General features: G+C 40.4%; 1 protein-coding gene across 1 annotated transcript; it reads left to right on the forward strand.

The window, feature by feature from the left end:
- The first annotated feature begins 6,060 nt into the window (after window positions 1-6,060).
- On the forward strand, window positions 6,061-8,626 carry LOC121962874 (POU domain, class 3, transcription factor 3-B). The gene is made up of 2 exons (XM_042513195.1): window positions 6,061-7,866; window positions 8,166-8,626. The coding sequence occupies exons 1-2, from the start codon at window positions 6,655-6,657 to the stop codon at window positions 8,262-8,264; spliced, it is 1,311 nt and encodes a 436-aa protein (XP_042369129.1). The 5' UTR covers window positions 6,061-6,654; the 3' UTR covers window positions 8,265-8,626.
- The last annotated feature ends 15,014 nt before the right edge of the window (window positions 8,627-23,640 follow it).

Below are 23,640 nucleotides of genomic sequence, written 5' to 3' on the forward strand. Positions count from 1 at the left end.
CTGTATTCTGCTGGTTGCAGACTAGTCAGTCATATTTTAATCATAATGGTCTTTGTCATGATCAAGTGAAGTCCGACTAACTTGATTTACTGAAGTTGTAAACACTTAAAAAGCACAAGGCAATTCCTCTAGTCATTTTAAGTTGCAACAACTCCACAAAATTATATAAATACAGCTACATTTTGACTCAACTTAACAATTAGACAAAGTGAACATCAATTAAGATTAATGGTTCTATTTACTTTACTTTTTCAGTCGGTTTCCAAGATTATTTTATGTAAAATCAACCAGATTTTACAGTGTGCAACCATCTTGATGCATTAGACAATCTGCTCCTGCAGGAATAAATAAATGGCCTCCTGCTACCAATAATCATTGTACAGCATGACAGAATGGGTGCATAACGCAGAGTAATAACGCACAGTGCTGCTTTGATGCTTTGTTGCTGCTGCTGGTTGTGGTGGTGCTGCTGATGATGACGATGATGAAGAATAACAGTAACACACTAAATAGCCGGTCAAGCATGCGGAGAAATTGCAATGCACTAATTCCCGGGATGATTCATGAGTCCTGCCCAGCCCCTCGTTTGCTAATAATTCTTAAAGTCGCCGGTTCGTCATACGTTTTCCACACAGACCTGCTGGCTGAGACTTATGGCTTATAGGCGACTGCAGATGGCGACTGGCTTAAAACAGCGCGCGGGGCCTATCTAATCACAGACTATTTGCATATCAACTAGGGCTGTCACTGATAGCACGCTTGCACTGATCAATACGAGCAGTTTTCAGCTCTTGATGCTGATTCCTGCAGAAATATGTGAAAAATAACAACACGTGCGGGTCTTGCCTGCAATGAAATTGGGTGGGATATCTTTTAAAAATTGGATAATTAAATTAAGGTGATTTAATTGCCTCTGGGATTGAGGGATGAACCAGAATATAGTCGGAGCCCTCGTTTGTGTATGTTGCATTTGGCCTTTTTTTCCAGGAATATGCAAGATGCATCATATTTATTAAGCAGTGCATGTGCTGCCTCGGTGTGTGTGTGTGTGTGTGTGTGTGTGTGTGTGTGTGAGAGAGACATTGTTTCTCGACAGTGACCCTTTCAGTCATTTTCCTGCTGCAGCCCAGTGATATCTTAATTGCCAATCGTGTCATCCAACCATCAGTTCATGTCTGTTCTGGATGGCCATAAAATAACACAACCTATACACTGCAAAAAAATAATAATAATATAATTAAAAAATTTTTATATGTGTATTTAAAAGTGATATGCATTTGAATGAGTTTCATTCAGTATTTCAGCCTTAAAATGTCACTTTTAAATTGTAAAATAAAATGTGCACAGTGCAAAAATGCTATTTTCGCTTGGAAATGAAATTAAAATAAATTACCCAAAAATGTTATTGAATTAAAATAAAGATTTAATTCTGCAGTGGGAGCACGTGCAGTCAGCTCATCGTTTTTGAAAATGAATAGTTAAATATTATTAAAACGTTAATTTATTTAAAATGTGCCATAAATTGTGCATGTTTTGCAGTGTAAGCTATATGATGTTTGCATCATGCGTGAGCGCGACACCTGGTGGCAGTTATGATTTTTTTATTATCTATGAGCCAACAAGACTCCCAAAATCTGTCACCTCAACCCATGACTCGAGCAACAGCTGCCTGCAGGAGGGTCACGTAGGAGATAAATCCAGTTTGTCTTCTACATTAAAATCACAATAATTTGTGAGTTTATTCAAAGTAATGCGTTACATTACTTTTCCGTTACGCAGCACAAAATTATTGATTATGATGTGACTTTAAACATCGCGATAGCTTGGTTGCCTCAGCAATCAAGTCATGTTTTGGCTCAAAGATCCCAAAACTATCTGCTATGCTAAATACGATTTTCACACATTAAATGGCGATGAAAACAGACATAATGACAATTGTTGGATAATTTAACGTAAAGTTACAACTAGAATAATGAATTGTTGTTTCTTGGTGCTACAAATGGAGTAATTTCGTTACTGTAACGCGTTACCGCCCAGCACCGAAATGCTGCTGGCCTGGGACACCGAGTCCCTTTTCATCTCGACTCCAGTGCACAAACATACAGCTTAATGCGACTAGTGTTTCCCCCTTTTATTGGGCTCACCATGGCTACCAAGTGCTGGGCTCAGAAATGCACTCCCCATCAATGAAGGAGAAAAAGGAGTTAACCCGTGAGAAAAAAAAACCCGAAAAAGTGCACCGAACACCAAACGACTTCTTCTCCCCTCTGCACAAATTCGGGTTAATGTGTGATAGATCCTCAGTGCCGGACCGAAAGTTGTGACAGACACCGGAATGATTATCGTCTGCCACTAAATAATTACTTGTGAGCAGATCTCTTTTGCATCTGCGCTTCCTTTAAAAAAAAAAAAAAATCTGTCCTTTTAGTTTGAGTTTCCGTGACATTTTCTTTCTCCTCGAGCTGTTCCGAACCCCCCCACCCAAAAAAAACAGCAAATGAACAAAACCGGTCAGCATCCATTAACATCTCGGGCTATTTATAATCTGTGTCTGTCTTGATGGGAGCACATAAACTTTAAACAAACTTTGCAGCGGCCAGATCGATTTATATTAAACGATTTCGTATTGCACTTGCCTACGCGATCTCTCTGGAGGATTCAACCGAGGGGTCTCTCTCTCTTTCACTCCCTCTCTCTCTCCCTCTCTCTCTCTCTCTCTCCCTGCTTAAAATGTGATTGATTGCACTTTTCTCCGGTGGACATTCACTACAAAACAGCACAGCTTATCCATCTGCCCGCGATTTATAGAAAAAGCGAAAAAAGGGGGAGCCGGGGCGCTAAAGCAAACAACGGGCGCGCACGTATTGATTTTTTACGCATTCTAGGTAAAATACGAAAAAAAAGGACTCGCATTTGCTATTTTTTGAATATAAAAGACTGCGCAAGAGTGAAATAAAGCAGCGAGGAGACTATAAGGAAGCCACAGTGGAGCAATGCGCGATAAACTCCAACGTTCCTCATGCGTAAAAAAGAAATCCGCATAGATAATTGTTGACTTACCTTGTGTCCAAGCAAAGGGGAAATAGCTTCACATTGTTCACACGCAGCCTGTAAATGGTTATCTCCCTTTCCTACGACTCGGTGCGCCCTAAGATTTTCTTTCCTCTGCCTCAACTGAGCAGGAGCACTCCTCGGCTCCCGCTATTATTTTCACTAAAATATATGAAAATTTATGCAAATGAAAATCAGCACTAACTGTTCGTCTCTTGTTATACTTGGGGATGATTTTTTTTCCTCTCCCCCCTTTTCTTTCTTTTTTTTCCGCATACAAAATAAATGAACTCCCCCAGCAGGGAACTTGGGGACCTTTTATAATAAGCAAATAAATAATAAACATATATCAGAGAGGTTGTTTTTTTTTTTTTATCGCTGCGCGGTGATTTTCGGGAGCATTTCTGCAACGCTTTTGACTCCTCTTTTATATATATTACATTATTATTTTCATTTTAAGGGGTTATCTTGGAGCCCTCTTCTCTACACTTGGTGTCACGTTTCTGCTGGCCGCCTGAGACGCCCTTTCAAAGCGTGCAGTGTGGATTGAACAGCAGTAATTTAGACAGAAATCCTCACTGTATATTAATGAATAGAGGGCCCCATGGTTCTGGCCCCTAGCCTGCCTATTCAATGTAAACAAATCCACGAGGCTCCCTCGGTTTTGAGCCCAGTCCAAATTAAATCTACTGGGATGAGAAGGAGGAGGAGGGGGGTGCTGGCATGGCTGCACAAGTCTTCCTCTGCCTTATATTTGCCCTTAAATCCCTTTTGCAATAAAATCCATGCGTCATGTTTGATTTGGGGAGCTTATGAGGTGGCATTTGGGGGGTTACACATGACACAGAGGTCTAACCTTTATACAAAATACAGTTAATCCTGTTAGAGAATCACCTGCCACAGGCCTGGTCAGGTGGACTCAACAGGCAACCAGTGGGAGCCATATCTGGCACTTACTGCCAAACATGGTCCAAAGGCGCACAAACAAAGGCCCCATTCATATCTGGGGTCATCTTAAAGGATGCATTTTAAGGGATATCTTTGGATATTTTTCCTATCCTTAAGGAGACGTTTCCAGCACACGCACAAATCCCCCAAGGACTGCTCAATTTGCCCTTGTTTTGGTTGCCACTTTCTCTTTCTCTGTGCTTCACTGAGGTTGCCTGTGCGCGACGTTTCTGCATGGAAGCATCCCCGCAACCTTTGTGCGTTAACTCCTGAGGAGCCGGGGCTGCACTGGCTCATGGCTGCAGTGACTCTATTGCACTGTGTTATGTTTTGGTTGTGTGTGTCACTGTGTTGTTTTTTTTTTTACTTTTTATCTGCCTATAAACAATTAACCTGAGATAGTAAATTACAGTGTATAGCAAGATAAGAATGTACCATATAGTGAGCCATTTTTTTAAATTCTAAGGCTCTCCTGTATTTTTCCTGGGTGGCCCAGAGGGAATTAAACCCCTAACCGTGGTAGTATGGATGCATTATTCTGTTACACAATCAGGTCAGGCTACCAGATAATTATAATTGTTACTAATAGATCTTGAAATGTCAGCTGCAGATTTGAACAGCCTTGTACTCACAGGTGTAGATTTCAGGAGGGGACACAGGTGAAGCCCCCCTGAATATTTAGAACATAAAGTGGCAAAGGACTTTTATGTTTAAAGTTTAAGACATTTACACCATACATCAATGCAGAAAAGCCACAAATTGATGCTAAAAATGCCAGAATTCAGGGAATTTAGTGTTTGATGCTTAAAATTAAAAGATAAAACTACTTAAATGCAAATATATAAAAGGTATTCGAAACTTTCTGGTGGACCTCACAGTTTCATACATGACCCCCCCCCCCCAAAGTTTAAATGTATCCTACACCCCCACTTGTATTATTCCTGGATGCAGTGTTTGTTACGAGAATGCATTATATAAAAGGCACAAAATGGTGACTAATAAAATCAGCAGATCTCAGGAAATTTAGTGTTTGATGCTCAAACACTGAATTTGAATCTGCCATTTTCTATGTGTCCCCTTAAATGTTCAAACAAAACCTACATCCATATGCGGTATTAGTCCTGGATGTGTGTTTGTTGCAAGGATAACAGTATAAATCAATGCAATTATGCAAAGGCACAAATTTGTGCATTAAACTTCCAAAGATGCAGGAAATTATGTATGATAAGCTTGAAAATGTTATGGCGGACTCCGCCACTTCACATATTTCCCCCCAGTATTGAAATTAAACTTGCGCCCCTGCTTGTTAGTTAGAAGAATAAAAGGCACACATTTGTGTATAAATCTGGGCAGAATGCACAAAAGTATGTGTAGTACTGCGTTAAAAATCACCAAAATGCAGGAAATTATGTGTTTGATGCTCGACATTTTCTGGCGGACCACACCAATTCATATTTTTGTCCCCTAATGTTGATGCGTGACCTATGGTCCTGCTTGCATGCATTTTTATTATAAGAATAACAGCAGGTCAAACAACCTAAATATAATCACTAAATAGAGTTTATCCATGTATTTGAGCTGACACATCTTTTTAACATGTTTTTATAATAAAATATATGCTCATGAATAAATAAAAGGGAAAGCATATAGTGAAGCTTTTCAAAATAAAAGATCACGATTTGATGCTCACAACCTAGAGGTCACAGTTTATCGCCCCACTGTTTGTGTACTAATACCTCAGTACTATTTACTACCAAGTTGTGTGCCCCGTTTTTGTTTGGACTGCAATTAAAAATCAACCAATCGGAACAGCCGGAAGGAGGGCTCGTGCGCCCTGGAGCAAGGGCTGGCGAGGGCTGCCAATCACACGACGGGTAGCCAATGAGCGGGGACGCACGGGGTAAACATCCGTGCGTCGTCGGACTGGGAGGGGGGCGGGACTCGACTTGCCTGTCAGGGGGAGAGAGAGAGCGAGAGAGAGAGAAAGAGAGATATAGAGAGAGAGGTGGAGAGAGAGAACAAGCGAATGAGAGAAGAGGCTCGCGAGCAGCGCCGTACACTGTTATACTGGATTGTACTTCATCGGGAGTTTGCGGTTTGGCAGGTTTATATACATCAAAACAGAACAAAGAGATAGGCTCTACAGTGCTATAAAAGAAGAGAGAGAAAAGAATAAAGCGAAGGAGAAATCTCGGCGACTGAATTACAAAAGAACTGAGGACACTCTGCTAATGTTTTTCTCATCCAAAGGGGACATAAACTGGGACTTTGTACATTGTGGAGAATTTGCAAGGCTTTTTGTCTTTTGCGAGCATCAAAAGTTTGTATGGGACAACGCTTTTTTGCAAATATTTGAATTTTAATGCTCGCAATTTCAGTGCAAAACTTTCTGCACATGGTTTCAAAGGGCTTTTGAAAATTCTGGATTTTTTTTTTATTCGCCGATAGAATGTTGTAAATACATGCGGATTTTATTCAGTTTTTTTGCCAGCGTGTTTCCAGGCTTTTTTGCGTTTTTACGCATGGTATCGCCAAAAACCTACTCGTACTTTTAAAGTTTGAATAATTCATGAGATACAATTTGCCTGCTCGAAAGAAGTGACTGTAAAAAAGGGAGGGGGGTTATCCACAAACATATTCATAAGGGTTGACGGAATGGCCACCGCGGCTTCCAATCCTTATCTGCCCAGCAATAGCATCTTATCGTCCGGCTCAATCGTGCACTCTGACTCCGGAGGTGGTGGCATGCAGCCGGGCAGTGCTGCGGTTACCTCCGGGTCTGGGGTCTACAGGGGGGACCCCTCAGTCAAGATGGTACAGAGTGACTTTATGCAAGGCGCGATGGCAGCGAGCAACGGGGGACACATGCTGAGCCATGCCCACCAGTGGGTGACATCCCTCCCGCACGCCGCAGCGGCCGCAGCTGCAGCCGCGGTCGCTGCAGCTGAAGCCGGATCGCCGTGGTCGTCGAGCCCGGTCGGGATGACGGGCAGCCCGCAGCAGCAGGATGTGAAAAACTCCGGCAGAGACGATCTGCACACGGGCACCGCGCTGCACCACAGGCCCCCTCACTTAGCGCCACATCAGACTCACGCCGGGGCTTGGGGGAGTACGACTGCGGCGCACATTAACTCCATATCTGGGGGGCAGCAGCAGCAGCAGTCGCTCATCTACTCCCAACCGGGGGGGTTCACTGTGAACGGGATGCTGAGCCCCGGCAGCCAGAGCTTGGTGCACCCGGGTTTGGTGCGAGGGGACACCCCAGATCTGGACCACGGCAGCCACCACCACCACCATCACCACCAGCACCCGCATCACCAGCACCACGGCGGCGTTAACAGCCACGACCCGCACTCGGATGACGACACGCCGACCTCGGACGACCTGGAGCAGTTCGCCAAGCAGTTCAAGCAGCGGAGGATCAAGCTTGGTTTTACGCAGGCGGACGTCGGCTTGGCTTTGGGCACCCTGTACGGGAACGTTTTCTCTCAGACCACCATCTGCAGATTCGAGGCTCTGCAGCTCAGCTTCAAGAACATGTGCAAGCTCAAGCCTTTGTTAAACAAGTGGCTCGAGGAGGCCGACTCGTCCACCGGCAGCCCTACCAGCATCGACAAGATCGCGGCGCAGGGTAGGAAGCGAAAGAAGCGCACGTCCATCGAAGTGAGCGTCAAGGGGGCTTTGGAGAGCCACTTCCTAAAATGCCCCAAACCCTCGGCGCAGGAGATCAGCAGCCTGGCGGACAACTTGCAGCTGGAGAAAGAGGTGGTTAGAGTGTGGTTTTGCAATAGGAGACAGAAGGAAAAACGGATGACGCCCCCAGGAGTGGCACAGACGCCGGAGGATGTGTACTCTCAGGTCGGCAATGTGAGTGCAGAAACACCGCCCCCCTCCATGGACTGCAAAAGAATGTTCAGTGAAACATAGAAACAGCACAGAATATTTTATATGAAATTGATAAAAAAAAAAAAACTATCGCCCAAGATAGAATTTTTTGATACTGTGATTGTGAGGGAATATGAATGAGACTGCAAATGTGTTATCTATTTTTCATCAGAAAAAAACAAAAATCCCCTTTTTCTTCCCAATTTTCCCCACTTCAAAAAAACGCACCTTCTTCCAGGCCCTGAAATGTCTAAAAGGTTCCTTCTGCTTTTTTCTTTCAGGGGCATTTTTTAGTAGATTACTTAAAAGATGCAAGTGAAGCGAGCGACCAGAGGGTGACAACTACAAGTTCATTCCACCAGGTAATTTTGGCGCATTAAGAAGAGGAAGTATTGTTTTTATTTCTCTTTCCCCTCCTTACTCCAAAAAATATCCCCCCTCATTATCCTGTGTTTGATTGAAGAAACAAAGGAGCAGGCATTTTGTATATTTAGAGGACTGAACCGCCTTCCCTCTATAACAATAACAAGAAAAAGGGGGGGAAACTGCAACAATATGAACAAGAGTGACATCCACGAAGCTTCCATCATGATTTACAGCTTTTGATTTCTGACATGGACTGCATGGAGGATAAGGGATTTTTTTTTATTGAGGCCCAGAAGGACTGTCCCCGCCTGATCTCACCATTTTTGGGTTTTTTATTATTATTTAAAGGACACCGTGAGTGGATTTTCCCTCTTTCTTTCCCCCCAAAAAGACATTTGAAAAAGACTTCAAACTGCACTTATTTGAGGAAAAAAAATCTGTTGCCAAGTGTGACTGAGTGGGTGCTGTGGATATTATTGCTGCCCTTTCTAAGCAGTATTCTTTGGTAGGTTTTAATAAACAAAACTCTGTAAAGCCGGCAATATAGATCACTAGATCAGATACTGATCTGAGTTATTTACTTTATATTTTTCATCAGAATGACTTGTTTTAATATTTTATTCGGAATACATATGAATTATTCCAAACGGTAATTTATTTCCCCTCCTTCCAGGAACTTGTGTAAAATGCTTTCCCCTTTTTTCTTAATTTCCTCTTATATTTTTTTTTCTTGTTGCCCTTATTTGTTTTTAATTTTTTTTGTATTATCGTTTTTAAAGGAGCACAAATCATCATAAGCTGACCGTTGTTAGGTAATAAGGGTATATTTTGATGTGATAATTTGATTGTAATTTAATTTCCAGTAGTGGTTCCGTACGAGCTGATTGAGACACAATAAATTTGTTAGAATGAAATGCAATCATGTTGTGTTTTGAGATTCATATTCTTACCGTATTTGGGGCTTTTATTTTAAAAGGGGTGTTATCGTTTGCATGCAGAATGAAGAAAATGGTGCGTGCTTATAATTACCTCTATTAAAATAATGCACAACAAGGAAAGAATCTATGTATAAAAATTACGTTTTGTATTTACTAGAATATTAAAAAATTCGCATTATTGTGGCATTTACGGTATTAAAATCGTATGAATTATTCCCTGAGCTTAAATAAATGTCCACCAGCGCTCTTATCTCCATCCCATAACTGTGTATTACCATTTAAATGAAACATCGCGGTCAGTTGAAGGCCCTGCACAATGCCTCGTCTGTTTGTTTACATCTGCTGCCTCTTGAGGCCTTGGGCAAAACGCACGAGCCCTAACCCCAGCCCGCAAAACATGCATGCACCAGTTTCTGTGTGCGTAAAAATATTCGAGAGAAATTAAAACGGCTAACGTGGGTTGAGCCTGACTGCATGTTATGTAATATTTAGCTTACAGATCCTGCATCTCTTAATACTGATAATTAATAGATTCGTGCGCTCGTCAGTGCAACAAAAGCTGCAAAATAATTGATTTGCACTCGAAATTGAATTTGCAGCTGCAAGATTACGCACGCAAAGCTCCAATGCGATGCGATGCTCCCTAAAAACACTCCAGGTAGAGAGCTCCATAACTCGGTGAGCTGACATGTTGTGTTAGGATGCGGGGCACTGGGTCAGAGAGCTTATTGATTCTGTCTGTCCAGAGCTGAGCAGCCCCACAGGCTCAGCCTCCAACTGCAGTTTACTGAGGATGAAACGGTGAAGTGCTGTTTGACATGTCGGAGTGGTGCAGATTAATATCTGGGTTGTTGTTTCAGGACTTTTGACAGGCTTAGTGCCGGGTAGTTTGCAGGACAGGTGGGGGGGAATAATATTCCCTCTAACGCGCTTGTGCAGTTTGTTATTTTTTTCCATATAATAACTCTAAATGATAGTCAATACTTTTACTTTATTTTTTTAACAGGACTATTTTTCGTCACGGCTGCAAGAGGCAAATGTCTTCAAACTTTATTTTTTTCTTTTTTTTCTCGCTCGCCTATTCAGCAAAACTCACAAAACGTGTCCTCTCGCTGCAGGATTTGAATTTCGCGGATGATTTCCCATACTAGTTGCTTAGCAACTGAATTCAATGATATAGAGAAGTGGGCATCATTTTTCTTTGTCTCCATTAGTAAAAGTGGCAGCAAAAGACACGCTATGTGTGCAGTGCAAAACTTTATATTTTAGGATATAGATGCAAATGTGTTGATGGCTTGACAGAACGTTTTAGACTAAAGAGAAAAAATTATTATGAAGCTGTTTAAAAATTTTAAAAAGCGGGAGGTTGGACTGTTTTTGGATATACACTGTTTATTGATGACCCCCTCCCTGCAGTGCTCTAAAACTTTGTATTTTAGAATTTAGACGCAAATGTGCTGATGGCATTTGAAAGAACGTTTTAGACTAAGAAGAAAAATAATTTGGAAGCTATTAAAAAATTAAAAAATAAAAGCATAAGGTTGGACTGTTTATGGAAATCCACTGTGTGTGGATTACCCCCTCCCTGCAGACCTCCAAAACTTTATATTTTAGATTATAGATGCAAATGTGTTGATGGCATTGAGGGGGCGTTTTAGTCTAAAAAGAAAATCAATTATGAGGCTGTTTAAAACAACATAAGGTTAGACTGTTTGTTTGTGGGTGCTTACAATTGTGGATAACCCCCCTCCCTGCAGCGCTCCAAAACTTTATGTTTGGAACTGAAATACAAATGTGTTAATAGTGTTTGAAAAGGCGTTTTAGTCGAAAAACAAAATTAATGATGAAGCTTTTTGATCTTTTTTTTTTTTTTTTTTTAAAAAAAAAGCCTAATGTTGGACTGTTTGTGGATATGCACTTTTTGTTAATAGTGTCCCTCCCTGCAGTGCTCCAAAAGTTCATATTTTAGTATTTAGGCACAAATATGTTAATGGTGTCTGCAGTAATGTTTTCGTCAAAAGATAAATAAATAAATAAATAAATAAATAAATCTTATGAAAGTATTTTAATCAACCTCAGGCTAGACTGTGGGTATCCACTGTTTGTTGGTATCCAGTGTGGATAAACCCCTCCCTGCAGTGCTCCAAAATGTCATATTTTAGAATTTAGACACAAATATGTTTAAGGCGTTTAAAGGATGTAGTAGTCTGAAAAGAAAATTATTTATGAGGCCAGTTAAAGGAAATAAGCTTGGACTGTTTGTGGATTTTTACTGTGGATTACCCCCTCCCTACAATGCTGCAAAACTGTATATTTTAGAATATAGACGCTACTGTGTTGATGGCGTTTTAAAGGACGTTTACGCCTAAATAGAATTTTAATAGACTTTTTTAATCGGAAATAAGCTTGGATTGTTTTTTATATCCAGTGTTTACGGATACCCCCCCCCCATGTTGTACTCAGAAACTTTATATTTTAGAATTTTGACACAAACGTGTTTATGTTGCTTGCAGGGGACGTTTTCGTCCAAAATAATAATAATTATGGGTTGGATTGTTTGTGGATAACCACATTTTGTGGATTCCCCCTTTCTTCAGTGCTCCAAAACTTCATATTTTAAATAATTGTATTTAAATGTGTTGATGGTGTTTGCAAGGACGTTTCTGCCTGTAATGCTATTTGGGGTGTTCATTATATTATGCTACAATAATTAGCACATTTGCTTTTTAAAAATAAAAGCATGTGTGCAGTGAGGCTCCACTTTGGCCTCACCTTTGCTCATTAACATGCACTTCCTGTACTCCTCTGCATAAAATCCAATGCAAAGTCACATGACGTGCTGAGATAAGCCCCAACGCGCAAGAGAGGAAGAGGTTCTTCGCTGCTCTCTTAAGTTGCCCCAAAAATCCCATGCAGCGAACCTTTGCGTTTTTACGCACAAAATACCTCTCAGAGCAGCCAGCTCTTGTGCACGGCTTTTGCAGAAATATCACAATCTAGTGAGAGATTTTTTTTAGGCGACACAAAAAGAGTTTCAAATCTCATAATGGGTTTTGGTGCGCCTATTCTCCAACAGCTTTGCCTTTTTCATGGGTCTTCAAAACCATGTTGGCAGCAGTATGGGTGTGCGTGCGTGTGTGCGCGCGCCGTGCGTTCAGGCCCTAGGAGAACTCCGCTTTCCCCCCTTGCTATTGATTTAGGACGCCAGTGGCCCAACAGGCTCGTCGCGCCCATTCGCGCTAATTAAAGCTGCTCGTTGTCACACCACTCTGCTCTTTAAAACAAGACTTGAGCAGGATAGAGAGGGGATTTGTCCCTTAAAAGGCAAACTTTTAATGCACAATAATTATTAATAATATTTCACGTGTGGCTGTGAGCAGCCAGTGCCCTTCAATCACTCACTGACATGTTAAACATCTAATAATCTCTAGCCTATATATCGACATAAACAAATAATAGCGTAATAAAAAAATACACGTCTGTTTTGTTGTAAATGAATATAGATTTAGGCCTAAATTAAACGTAAAAAATATTGAACTTTTATACTTTGTTTTATCATTTTACTCTTGTAAACATCATAATAAGTCTCATTATAAGGCTACAACTTCAGAGTTGTGTTTGCACATTTAACACACACTTTACATCACTTTTAATTCTATGTACACACAAGGGCGTTAGTATTGTTTCAACATTTAGGGGACACACACACATGAAACGGGTTGGTTTTGGGACCTTTTGCCAGAAATTTTTAAGCATCAAGCACTCAATTTCCTGTATTTTGGTGATGCACAAATTTGTGCATTTTCTGCACCAGTTTACGTTTTAAAAAAAATTTAATCGAAACAAAAGTCCTCTTTAAATTTTGTGTTTTTATTTTGGGGAAAAATGTTTTTAATATAAAGGGGGAGGTGTCCCCTGCGTCCCCCTTGAAATGTACGCCTGTGTACACGCGTTTAATTATACTTATTATCTTTGGTATATCGCTTTTTATACGCTGCTTGAATCCAGGCTGTTTATTCTCTTATATAATAGATGCTTCTGCTTCACAACACACTCAGCTTTTACTTGCAGTCGTAATGTACTTCCACTATAAAAATCTAAATGCATAGGTCGGTGTCTAACCTGGTGCAAATGTGCACGCACACAATGCTTTCCCCCCTCTCTCATACTGTATTTACTCCACGTGTCGAGCCCATGAATATGGATTATTCTGAGCTGCTCTCCGCAGGGAGCCTTCCTCTTCCACGTCCACATGGATTTATCTCTGCTGCAGAAAAGACGCGCAGGAAAAATATCCCTCTGTCTGCTTGTGACTGCTGACTTTTGATCATTATTATTACTGTTGTTTTTTGCAGTAAGTACGGTGGCTTTATTTCTTTGATGCGCCCCCTTGTTTGTGGTGTCGTCATGCGGGGTGACTGCAGACGCCTGCAAAAAATATTATTATTATTATTATTATTATTATTATTATTATTATTATTATTATTATTATTAAAACCATAAACTGCAGGAAAAAAACACGTTTTTAGATTGTATTTAATTTATTTAGATTTAATTAAAATAATTTATTGCTGTCAGCAAATTCACTTGTGACACCTTGGAGTCAATGTATGAATACATATAAATACATTTTAAAAAACTACATGCAATTTTTAATTTATTATGACTATTATTATTATTATTATTCAAGTTTTATATACATTAAAAATACGTCATGGCAATGCATTTACCATACACATTTTCTCTCTTTCGACATTAAAATACCAAATAACAAATAAAAAATAAAATATAAAAATAAATGAAAATAAAAAAGTAAAACGCAGTATCATAATAGGCCTACATGTAAATACAGCTTATCAGGTCGTTTTTGTGGCAGCAGCAGCAGAAAGAAGAGCAGAGGAGAGAAAGAAGAGGAGGACGTTTTAAAATATGACGTGACTCTCGGGGGTTCCTCTCTATAAATTGTGAAGGTCATGGTTTTGTGAGCAGGCAGGATGGATAGGTAGAGGAGGGAGGGGGTGGTGAAACGGAGTGTTAGGCAGCTCAGCCACACAGAGGTAATGTGCTTTAGCATCTCATCTGCCTGTCTGCATTTCAAACGCACATAAAGCTGCTGGAGTTTTTTTTTTCTTTTCTTCTTCCCCTCTTTTCTCTATTATTTTGTTTTTAAAAATGCGGATTTCACGCGTTTAATTCAACAACTTGACGGATTCTGGTAGATCGCATTTCAGCATGTTTTTTAACCGGCAGTCTTTTATAAATCATTAATTTGTTTTATTTAGATATTTAAAGTAAAGTGAGAATAAACCTTACTGCAAAACGCCTTTAAAATGCGCATGTGCGCAGGCACAAAAAGACGCAGAAACACAAAATATTACGATATGTTCGTGTTGTTCTCATAATGTTCTAGTTTTAATCTATTTCCAAAAGGTGTTATGTTCTACTTTTTAATGAGGTTTCGCCTGTTTATGCCTGTAATAATCCTATCATATTAACATTATTCTTCTAATTTATCCATTATATTCCATGCGTTTCTGTAAACTTGAAATTACTTAAACCATAAACTACAGCATATTAATAATAATATTCCTATAATATTACTTTTTGGAACTTTCTAAGTTTATTTTGTCTTAATACCGTCTTATCCCCACTCTCTATATATTATTTACCATGGAATTAATTACTATTGATTTTTAAATTTTTTTTCAAGCACACTTTTGTATTATAAGTTGTCCTTTCTGAGGGAAGTTATTTCTGCGGCCAAAAAACTTCCCTGAAAAGCGTCGTCCTGCACGGATAAATAAAAAATTGAATAAAATAAATCCTATTTGTCAGTGTGAGGGGTTCAGCAGCTTGTGTGCGCCTCTGCTTGGTCACTTATTTGTCTCAGTCGTGTTTGAATTTATCTTTTAGGGAAGATTTGGAGGAAAAGTTGCAGCAGGAGATGAAAAACATTCATGCATCGCTACAGAGCATGCATATTCAGTGTGATCGATATTTTCATCATTTACTTTTTGCAAAAAAACTTCTCTTTGACCTCAATGAGCAGGAAATAGTTTGTTTGTTGCAGTGCGTGACAAAAGCAGCATAAATTATTTAATTAGAAAAACATTTAAAAACGTTTTATTTACACTTTATTCACCATCAAAAACCGAAATATTAAAACATTAATCCCTTCACTATTTTATAAATAGTATTTGCACAATCAAACACTGCTAAAATCCAAATCTATTCACTGTGCTTCTTGTTGAATCGCTCAGGAGTGACTCTGTCCTCTGCAGTTTCTCTGACCTTACAGCGCCACCCAGTGGCCGTTTGTGCCAAAGCCTCAATTCAAACGCCGCTGTCATTATCTGCAGCAGAATCAACAGCTTTAATCAAAGGTGATTAATAAAGATGACATTTAATGTAGTTTGGATTGTGAAGAGTGAGATTGTGCACAAGTTTGAGCCCATTTTACAGTTATTTAAGGCTTTTTTGTAAGCGCTTGTGTGCAGAGAAGTACAGGAAGTCTGAACAAAATTCTGTCCTGTATGCAATTAGTAAAGTCTGTTTATCATTTATTATTATTTAAAAGTGCATTTTTACATTGTTTGCATACAGTTCCGTCTTTAGTGGGATGAATAGCACCTTTATGTAATTGTATTCCACTTGTTGCTCAGTTTCTTATGTGTGTGCACTCTTTTCAGCTTTGTGACAATTTCCAATCATCAATTTTTCCCCTCAGCCTATTTCTGTCTTGGATTTTGCACCAGAATTCATAAAATATGCATTTGGCAAAAGTGTTAACAGTGTATTGTGGTTACCAATGAGTTTTTTTTAATGGGTTCTTCATCCAAAGAAGTGGGAGAAAACTTTCAACCCACTTAATCCAGCCACATATGTGAAAAATTCCAAATCTCCAAATTTGGTAATACGTAGTTTTCACTGGACAGCGAGGAAATGCTGCTATGTCTGTGAAAATCATTTTGTCCTCTAACCCAGGGAAACTCAACTAACTTTAGCTGGGGGGCACTTGTGCAAAATGACAGGAGGCCAGGGGCCACATAATTGAACATACATTGATAACATTTATATATTATTATATAACTGAAGAATTGCCTTCTTGTTTTCAACCTTTCTATGTTTGCTGTTCTATCGCATCTTGAACAAGTGGCAAATCCTGTCGCCCAGCAGGACAGGTGTGCATAGGACAGGGGTGTTTCTAGGATTTGAGAACATTTGGGGCTTCTCACAGGATCCCCTGACACCCCGGCACTTTTTTTTCAATAAACAAGCTCTATTTTGATTTATTAAATGTACTCTGGCACCTTATTTACATTCAAAGTGCAAAAAAATCTCTGTGTGAATTGGTTTATTTTCATTGCAAATTAGACGGTGTTTGTCTGGTCACCTAACATCCTGCCGCAAATGATATTTGGCTGTAACTCGAGTGTCACTACTCGAGTCTTTGGCTCAGACTAAGTTTTAAGGATAACTCTGGCGGCGACTTGCTGACTTTTGCTGCTGTGATATAAGACAGACAAATCAGATTTTTGTGCTCAAATCACATGCATCATAGGAACTTTATGACAGGAAAAATATTAAACTTTTCTGTCTATCTGTGTTGTAGAAAACCACACATTTGAAGACAAACAGGTGTTTTCCTTATTTACTGTCCTGGTTTGTTGCTGTAAGTGAGGTCAAATCTCAGCAAGGTGTTCTTGTTCATGTTGGTATAGATAGAAAGTTTATTATTTCCCTTCAAGTAGGAAATTATTTTTTACACTAGGGGCACAAATAGGTAACAGATACAGAGTTGTGCAAAAATTAGCCAATAAGGATTAAAACTGGCATTCTACACACGACAGATTGGATTTCTTGTAAAGTCAAGAGGCACTTACTTATTTACTTTTTATTCTTTTTTTTTAATTTAGTTTATTTCCCTTTTCCTTATTTTTGTATGTGCAGTGACCAGAGGATGGTTGCATTAAAAGATGGTGTCTTTTAAGTTCTAATCCCATGTGAGTGTGCAAAGGCTTGACACCAAAATAAATTAAGATAAAATGAAAATATATGCGCTTTGGGGAGCCTCCATATCCCATAGCATGAAAGTAGCACTTTTAAAGATATTTGCACCATGAATTGATGCAGGAAAGTCACAAATTGGTGCATAAACATTTACCAGAATGCAGAAAATTAAGGGTTTGATGCTCAGAAGTTTTTGGCGGTGGACCACCAAACCCCTCGAGTCCCCACCAAAACATACAGCCTTGCCTCCATTACATTAGTTTTTCTGCACAAAGTCAGTGTGGCTGCACAGTAAAAAACATGCAACTCAAAATCCACTTTATAAGCTAAATAAATTTAGGACTAACATGGTTTTCCAAGGCGGCAGCATGCTAAGGGGCTTGCCTAATTTTCCAAAGTCACAAATCTCATCCACACTATTTCTGAAGTCGTGCTTCCACCTTAATTGGTTTCCTGCAGAACTCTGTTGTGCAGCCTGTTTTATTCAGCCTCTCTCTCTCACTGTATCTTGTTTCAGCCAGTCAATCTGCCGGGTTGAACACGTGCTCCACCCGTGCTGATGATCCCCCATAAAAGACAGCCCGACCCTGCTTTATTGGTTGCCATGGGAACCAGGAAGCTAGTTAGTGATCTTTCACATCTTCCCCTGTTGTTAATGTGTGTGACATGTAGAGACGGCTTTTCAGTCAGAGCACACGTGTTTGGAAGAGCATTGTAGCAAAGACGTGATAATATTTGAGGATTATTGGGTGTAAAGGCGACTTTGTTGATGCTGATGGTATTCAGAATCACCCCGAGGCTGGTATTGTGAGTGAGTGTGTTGTGCAAATCTTTCATCAGGGACGCTCAACTTGCTTTGCGTGGGGGCCACTTTTGCAAAGTGACACGAGGGCAGGGGGCAGCAGCAGCCCCATACATGTTTCTCAGATTTTTGGACATTTCTTGGATTAATGGACAGTTTGAGGATTTTAGGACGTTTCTAGGATTTTAGGATATATCTCAGATTTCAGAACTTTTCATGGATTTTAGGACATTTCTAAGATTTTAGGACATTTCTTAGATTTGAGGACATTTCTAGGATTTTAAAGACAATTAGGGGCTTGGCTCAAACATAAGAAAACGGTTGTGAGTCAGATTTGGCCAGTGGGCCATAAGTTGAGTATCACTGTCTTACATGCTGTAGAAGAAGAAATGATATCATACAGTGAAATAAAATTCTTCAAAGAAAAGCAAAAATATGTCAAAAGAGGCATCATATTCTTAAACTTCTATCTGAGTAGTTGGTTCACTTGTAGATTGAACATCTACGTCTGTCTTCAAGCTGGCATTTTTAGATATATTTCATAATGAAAACTTTCTGAAAAAGATGCATTCAGTGGACAAACACCCCCTTTCTCAGGACCTTGTGACTTGTGTCCATAAAGTTATCTTTGAACAAATTGCCTTGTGATGTAACACTTCTTGGTCGCTACCCATAATTCCCCTCCACCGAGAACTGAACCCAGCCTCACCCCGCACACAGCCGAGCCTGAGTCTTACAGCGAGAGGCTTCCAAAGTCTCGTGTCAAAAAGCTGGTCAGCATTTCAAAGGACTCCCGAATATTCGTGGAGACTGACGCCCACAGCCGCCGACGGGCCGCTGCCAACAATCGCTGTTTATGTTGGCTTCGAGAAGGATCATACAGAGAGAGGAATTCAGAAGTTGCCAAGTAATGACTCTGTAACCTCGAAAAGTAGAAAAGAAGAAGCAATTCTCCGAAGAAGTGCCAGGACTTTTCTGCTTACGAGCACAAGCATCACATGGAGGAGGACTTCTGTCTGAAACAGAGATGCATTTTGAGGCTGACAGGATTTTGAGAGTTATGCTTTTGAGGACATTTTCGGTCTCATTTTGATGTAACTGAGAACAATAACACCAGAATCTATTTTGGCTTTCTGGAAAAGTCCATACATCACATTCATGTGCAGTGGTGGAAGAAGTATTCAGATCCTTTACATAAGTAAAAGTACAGCTTGTGAAAATAATCTGTTACAAGTAAAAGTCATTGAAAATGTTACTTAAGTAAAAGTGTAATCAGAGAAATGTACTTCTAAAAAATAAAATAACATCACACAATGCAGAAAAATCTTCCAAAAGATCAAAAAAGAACACACACCGCCAAAAAATTAGCTATTAAAAAAAAATTCCCCCAAAAAAAAACCCCCCCCCAAAAAAACTCAATATTGTTTCAAGGAAGAATAACAAAAAAAATTCATAAAAATCTAAATTCGAAACAACATTGAAAATAATACCCCCAAAACTCAAACGTATTTCAAAAATATAGAAAAAGACTTAAATGTTCATCAGAATGGTTGGCAATTCATTTTCTGTGATTCAGCTGATTGATTAATCAACTTACAGTTGCATTTGTACTTGTACAAACTGTTAAGTAGTTCAGTTTATAACAGATATCATATTGTATAAACCTTTCTTATGTTTTGAGCCAAAAATCTTAATCTGTAAACTAACTAAAGCTGTCAGATAAATGTAGTGAAGTCAAAAGTACAATACTTTCCTCTGATATACTGTGGAGTCAAAGTATAAAATGGCATGAAAATACAATACTCAAGTAAAGTACAAGTACCTAGATTTCATACTTAGGTGTAGTACTTGAGTAAATGTACTTAGGTATGTTCCACCACTGTTCATGTGTGAGCGCTGGTGATTTTATGTGTCTGTGTGAGCGTCCCGGGTGGTGACGGATCTCAGCAGCAGACGGATCGATGGCCGGGGACACATTCAGGGGTCGGCCGGTCCTCAGGGGTCCGCCGGTGACATCTCCTGCTGCAGCTCGCCGTCCGGCCAGCAGCTCGGGTCAGCTATCCCAGCAGGGCCGTTCGCTCTGGCAGCAGTTACCAAGGTGACAGCATGTCAGCACAGCCCTGCAGCGCCGCTGAGGGCGAGGGGGGGAGGCAGAGGGGGGCGAGCTGGGAGCCCGATGCATCACCAGCTCTGATGGGTTTGTCAATACTGCTTAGATCCAGGGGGAGCCGGCCCGGCGTGACACACACTGCTGGGCCCCTCCAGAGAGCTAGCGCACACACATACCTGCAAACACACACAAGAAATATATGAAAAAAACATTTGCTTTCAGTCATAAAGAGACACATCCACACAAACAAATACACTGTTTTTTTGTCATGTAGGTGGACATTTTTGTGATGTTTTGTCCCTAAATGTGCAATTAGTCCCCAATATGTGACCTTGTGAGAACAGATTTTAGTCCCTATAGATAATACAAGTACCCCTGCAAAAGGCATACTGCACAATACATGCACATAAACATTCGCAGAGGCATACTGGATGAGGAACATATAAATTTCAGCTTAAAAACAATCTCCACATACCTGCACGTGCATACCCAGGGCGCAAGATATGCGCAAATATTACATGCATTCACTAAAACATTTATTGGTTGACCTTATGGGGACCTTTTGTCCACAAATAGACAGTCAGTGTCCGCAATGTAGTGTGTTGACAATTGTCCCCACAAAGTCATCTATAGGTACACACGCAAACACACATTAGCATGCACATAAAAATTCCCATAGGTGTCCTGCATGTGCATATTTAGTTGTGGTTTTCTTTGCACATTGAGATTTGAGCAAAAGAAACATGAAAAACAAGTCCCTCATTAGCATGAACACACACACACACACACACAGAGCCATACACATCTGACAGACTGATTGTTTGAGGAGACTGCATGGATGCGTGGATTAAGCTGTTGGTGCAGGAGTCGAGAGCGAGCCGGCAGATAAAAAATGACTGTGGCGTGTGCTGCAGGACCGGAGAGGAAAAGAAAGGGAAAAAGAGCGAGGTGAAGGGAGAGAGAGCACGCTCGGGCCGTCTGACTCTGTATCTCATTAACCAAAGCGAGAGGAGGATTGGAAAAGCAACATCAGCCGCGTTTGGCTCAGAGGGGCTGGCAGTGTAACCATTTCTAGGCCGTGGATTTAATAGATTACTAATGATCGGCCACAGGTATTTCCAAGTTAGACATTAGTCGCGGATGCCCAAAATGAGATCATTTGCTAATCCGTACATTTTCACCTCTGTGATTCTTAAAAACCTGCTTTGATATGTGAATAAGAGCACTGTATACATGTTTTTAGAGTTCACATGGTTTAATCTCGTGCTGCTATCTTGGCATGGTGCAGTGTAAGTACAGGAGTTGAAGGTGTGAGGATATACAGAGAGCTCATGATTCCTTTTAGGCTCTATATCCAATCTGACCAATCCTCTTAGCGAGAGAGTTGAGCTCTGCCTCCCCAGAGAAGTCTCTTTTTCATTCAACCTATTATGTCAATGTTTAATGCCTAAGGAGGGAGAAGAGAGAGGTAAAAACAGAGCTTGTTTGCAGCTAATGCTAGGCTGTCACTTTCTCTCATGGTTGTTTTGAAACTACAACAACGTCTGCATCTGCTGCAATCTCCTCTGATTTAAACAATTTCACTTGTGGCAACGGATGGATTACTGAAGTGGTCCACCGGGTACAGGCCCAGGGGCCCAAAGCGTCAGGGGCCTTGCTTTGCCTTCACCTGCAAAATGTCACTCAAATTAACACATACCGACCAGGAAGAGGCACAAAAAGACGTCAAACAGATGCAAAACCAAAAAGAGACACAGAGTAATTGCAATAGCGACGAAACGACCACAACGAAACACAAAATAACTATAAAAAAGGGGCAAAACAACTAAAAATAGACAAAAAATGACTACAAATAGACACAAAATAACTAAAAAAAAGGGTAAAACATCCAAAAACAGACTTAGAATGACTACACAGACACACAAAACAACCAAAAAGATGCAAAATTGCTTCAAAGAAACCCAGCATAAATACCAATATTACTAAATAGAGACTCAAAACAACTGGAAAAAGCCCAAATCACCTAAAAGAGTCAGAATGCAACCATAAAGACACACAGAAGACAAAGAGACACAAAGTATAAACAGAGACACAAAATGACTAAAAAGAGACACTTAACAACCCAAAAGGCACAAAATGAAGTCAAAGACACCAAAAAACACAAGAAGGGGTAAAAAAAAACCCCCAAAACAATAAAGTGGAATAAAATGACTAGAATAAAGATACAAAATGGCCACAGAGGACATAAAATTACCCAAAAGAGACACAAAATGACTAAAATGAGAAACTAAATGCCCCTTGTGTGAATCTCAGACACACGAAATGACCAAAAAAGACAAAAAAATATCTCAAAGAGATACAAAATAACTTAAAAGAGACACTAAACAATTAAATAAAGACAACAAATGCCATTAAAGAGACACAAAATAACTACAAAAAGCAGCACAACAACCAAAAAGACACACAAAACAAATAAAAGAGACACGAAATGAGAAAAACACCACATTCATCTCATTTACCAAAAGAGACAAAAAAACAAATGACAACATAACTACACAAACAAATCACCACAAAATGTGTGTGTGTGTGTGTGTGAGTTTTCAGTCCTATGACGGAGAGGTGGTGGGGCCTTTTACATGTCTCTGCCTGGGGACTCATTGTCTCACAATCCGCCCGTGCACTAGACGCGTAAATGCTCGTCTCTGCAGCAGCAGAACACGACTCTTACACATTAGCAAACACAGAGGTTGCTTGCACTCAAACACGGGCGCCATCCGAATGGCTTCCGCTGCCGTTTAAAAGCTTTGCTCGCTGAAATAAAAGTAATTAATTGGTGTTATACACCAAGGACATAATTATCTTTTCCAGTAACTGGCACATATTTAATTACCAGTAATTGTTCCCCGAGCCTTGTTCAAAAGTGTTGCGCGCCAGACAGTTCTGATATATTATACACTAATCCTGCACTTGATACTCAGTCAATTAGGAAATGTGTGTCAAAGAGCAATCATGTAAACAGCACAGTGGTGCACACACACATCCTTCTGAGACATGACGCTGATGTGGGCCTTTGTCAGTGTCCACACACACACACACACACACACACACACACACACACACACACACGTGTCTCGCTGCTCTGCACTTCCTCCTCAGGGTACAAATCCCTACCTATCCCATTCCTTCCCAAGGTGTTAATGCCTGCCAGATTGGAGGAAAGTAATTTGAGATCATTTCGCAACAAAAGGCCGCAGATACTGATTAACACGGGGGGCTACTTTCTAGCCAAGTGGCGCGGTCCCATTTAAAGAGCGTCAGGAGCTAAATTTACTCCCCTGTGCCTTGGGGTGTGTGGGGCCAGAAGCTGCAGTGGGGCCCTTGAACATGAGAACAGGGTTTAATAAGTAAACAGAAGAGGCAGAGAACAGTGCTTCTGATCAGGGCTTATTTGCCCAGCCGAGCCCCTGGTACGCGCTACTAGCTGATTAGCCCTGCCGATTGTACCTTGTAATTGCAGTGCCTTGACCCCC

The sequence above is a fragment of the Plectropomus leopardus genome, chromosome 24 (genome assembly GCF_008729295.1).
Source record: "Plectropomus leopardus isolate mb chromosome 24, YSFRI_Pleo_2.0, whole genome shotgun sequence".
NCBI classification, from domain to species: domain Eukaryota; kingdom Metazoa; phylum Chordata; class Actinopteri; order Perciformes; family Serranidae; genus Plectropomus; species Plectropomus leopardus.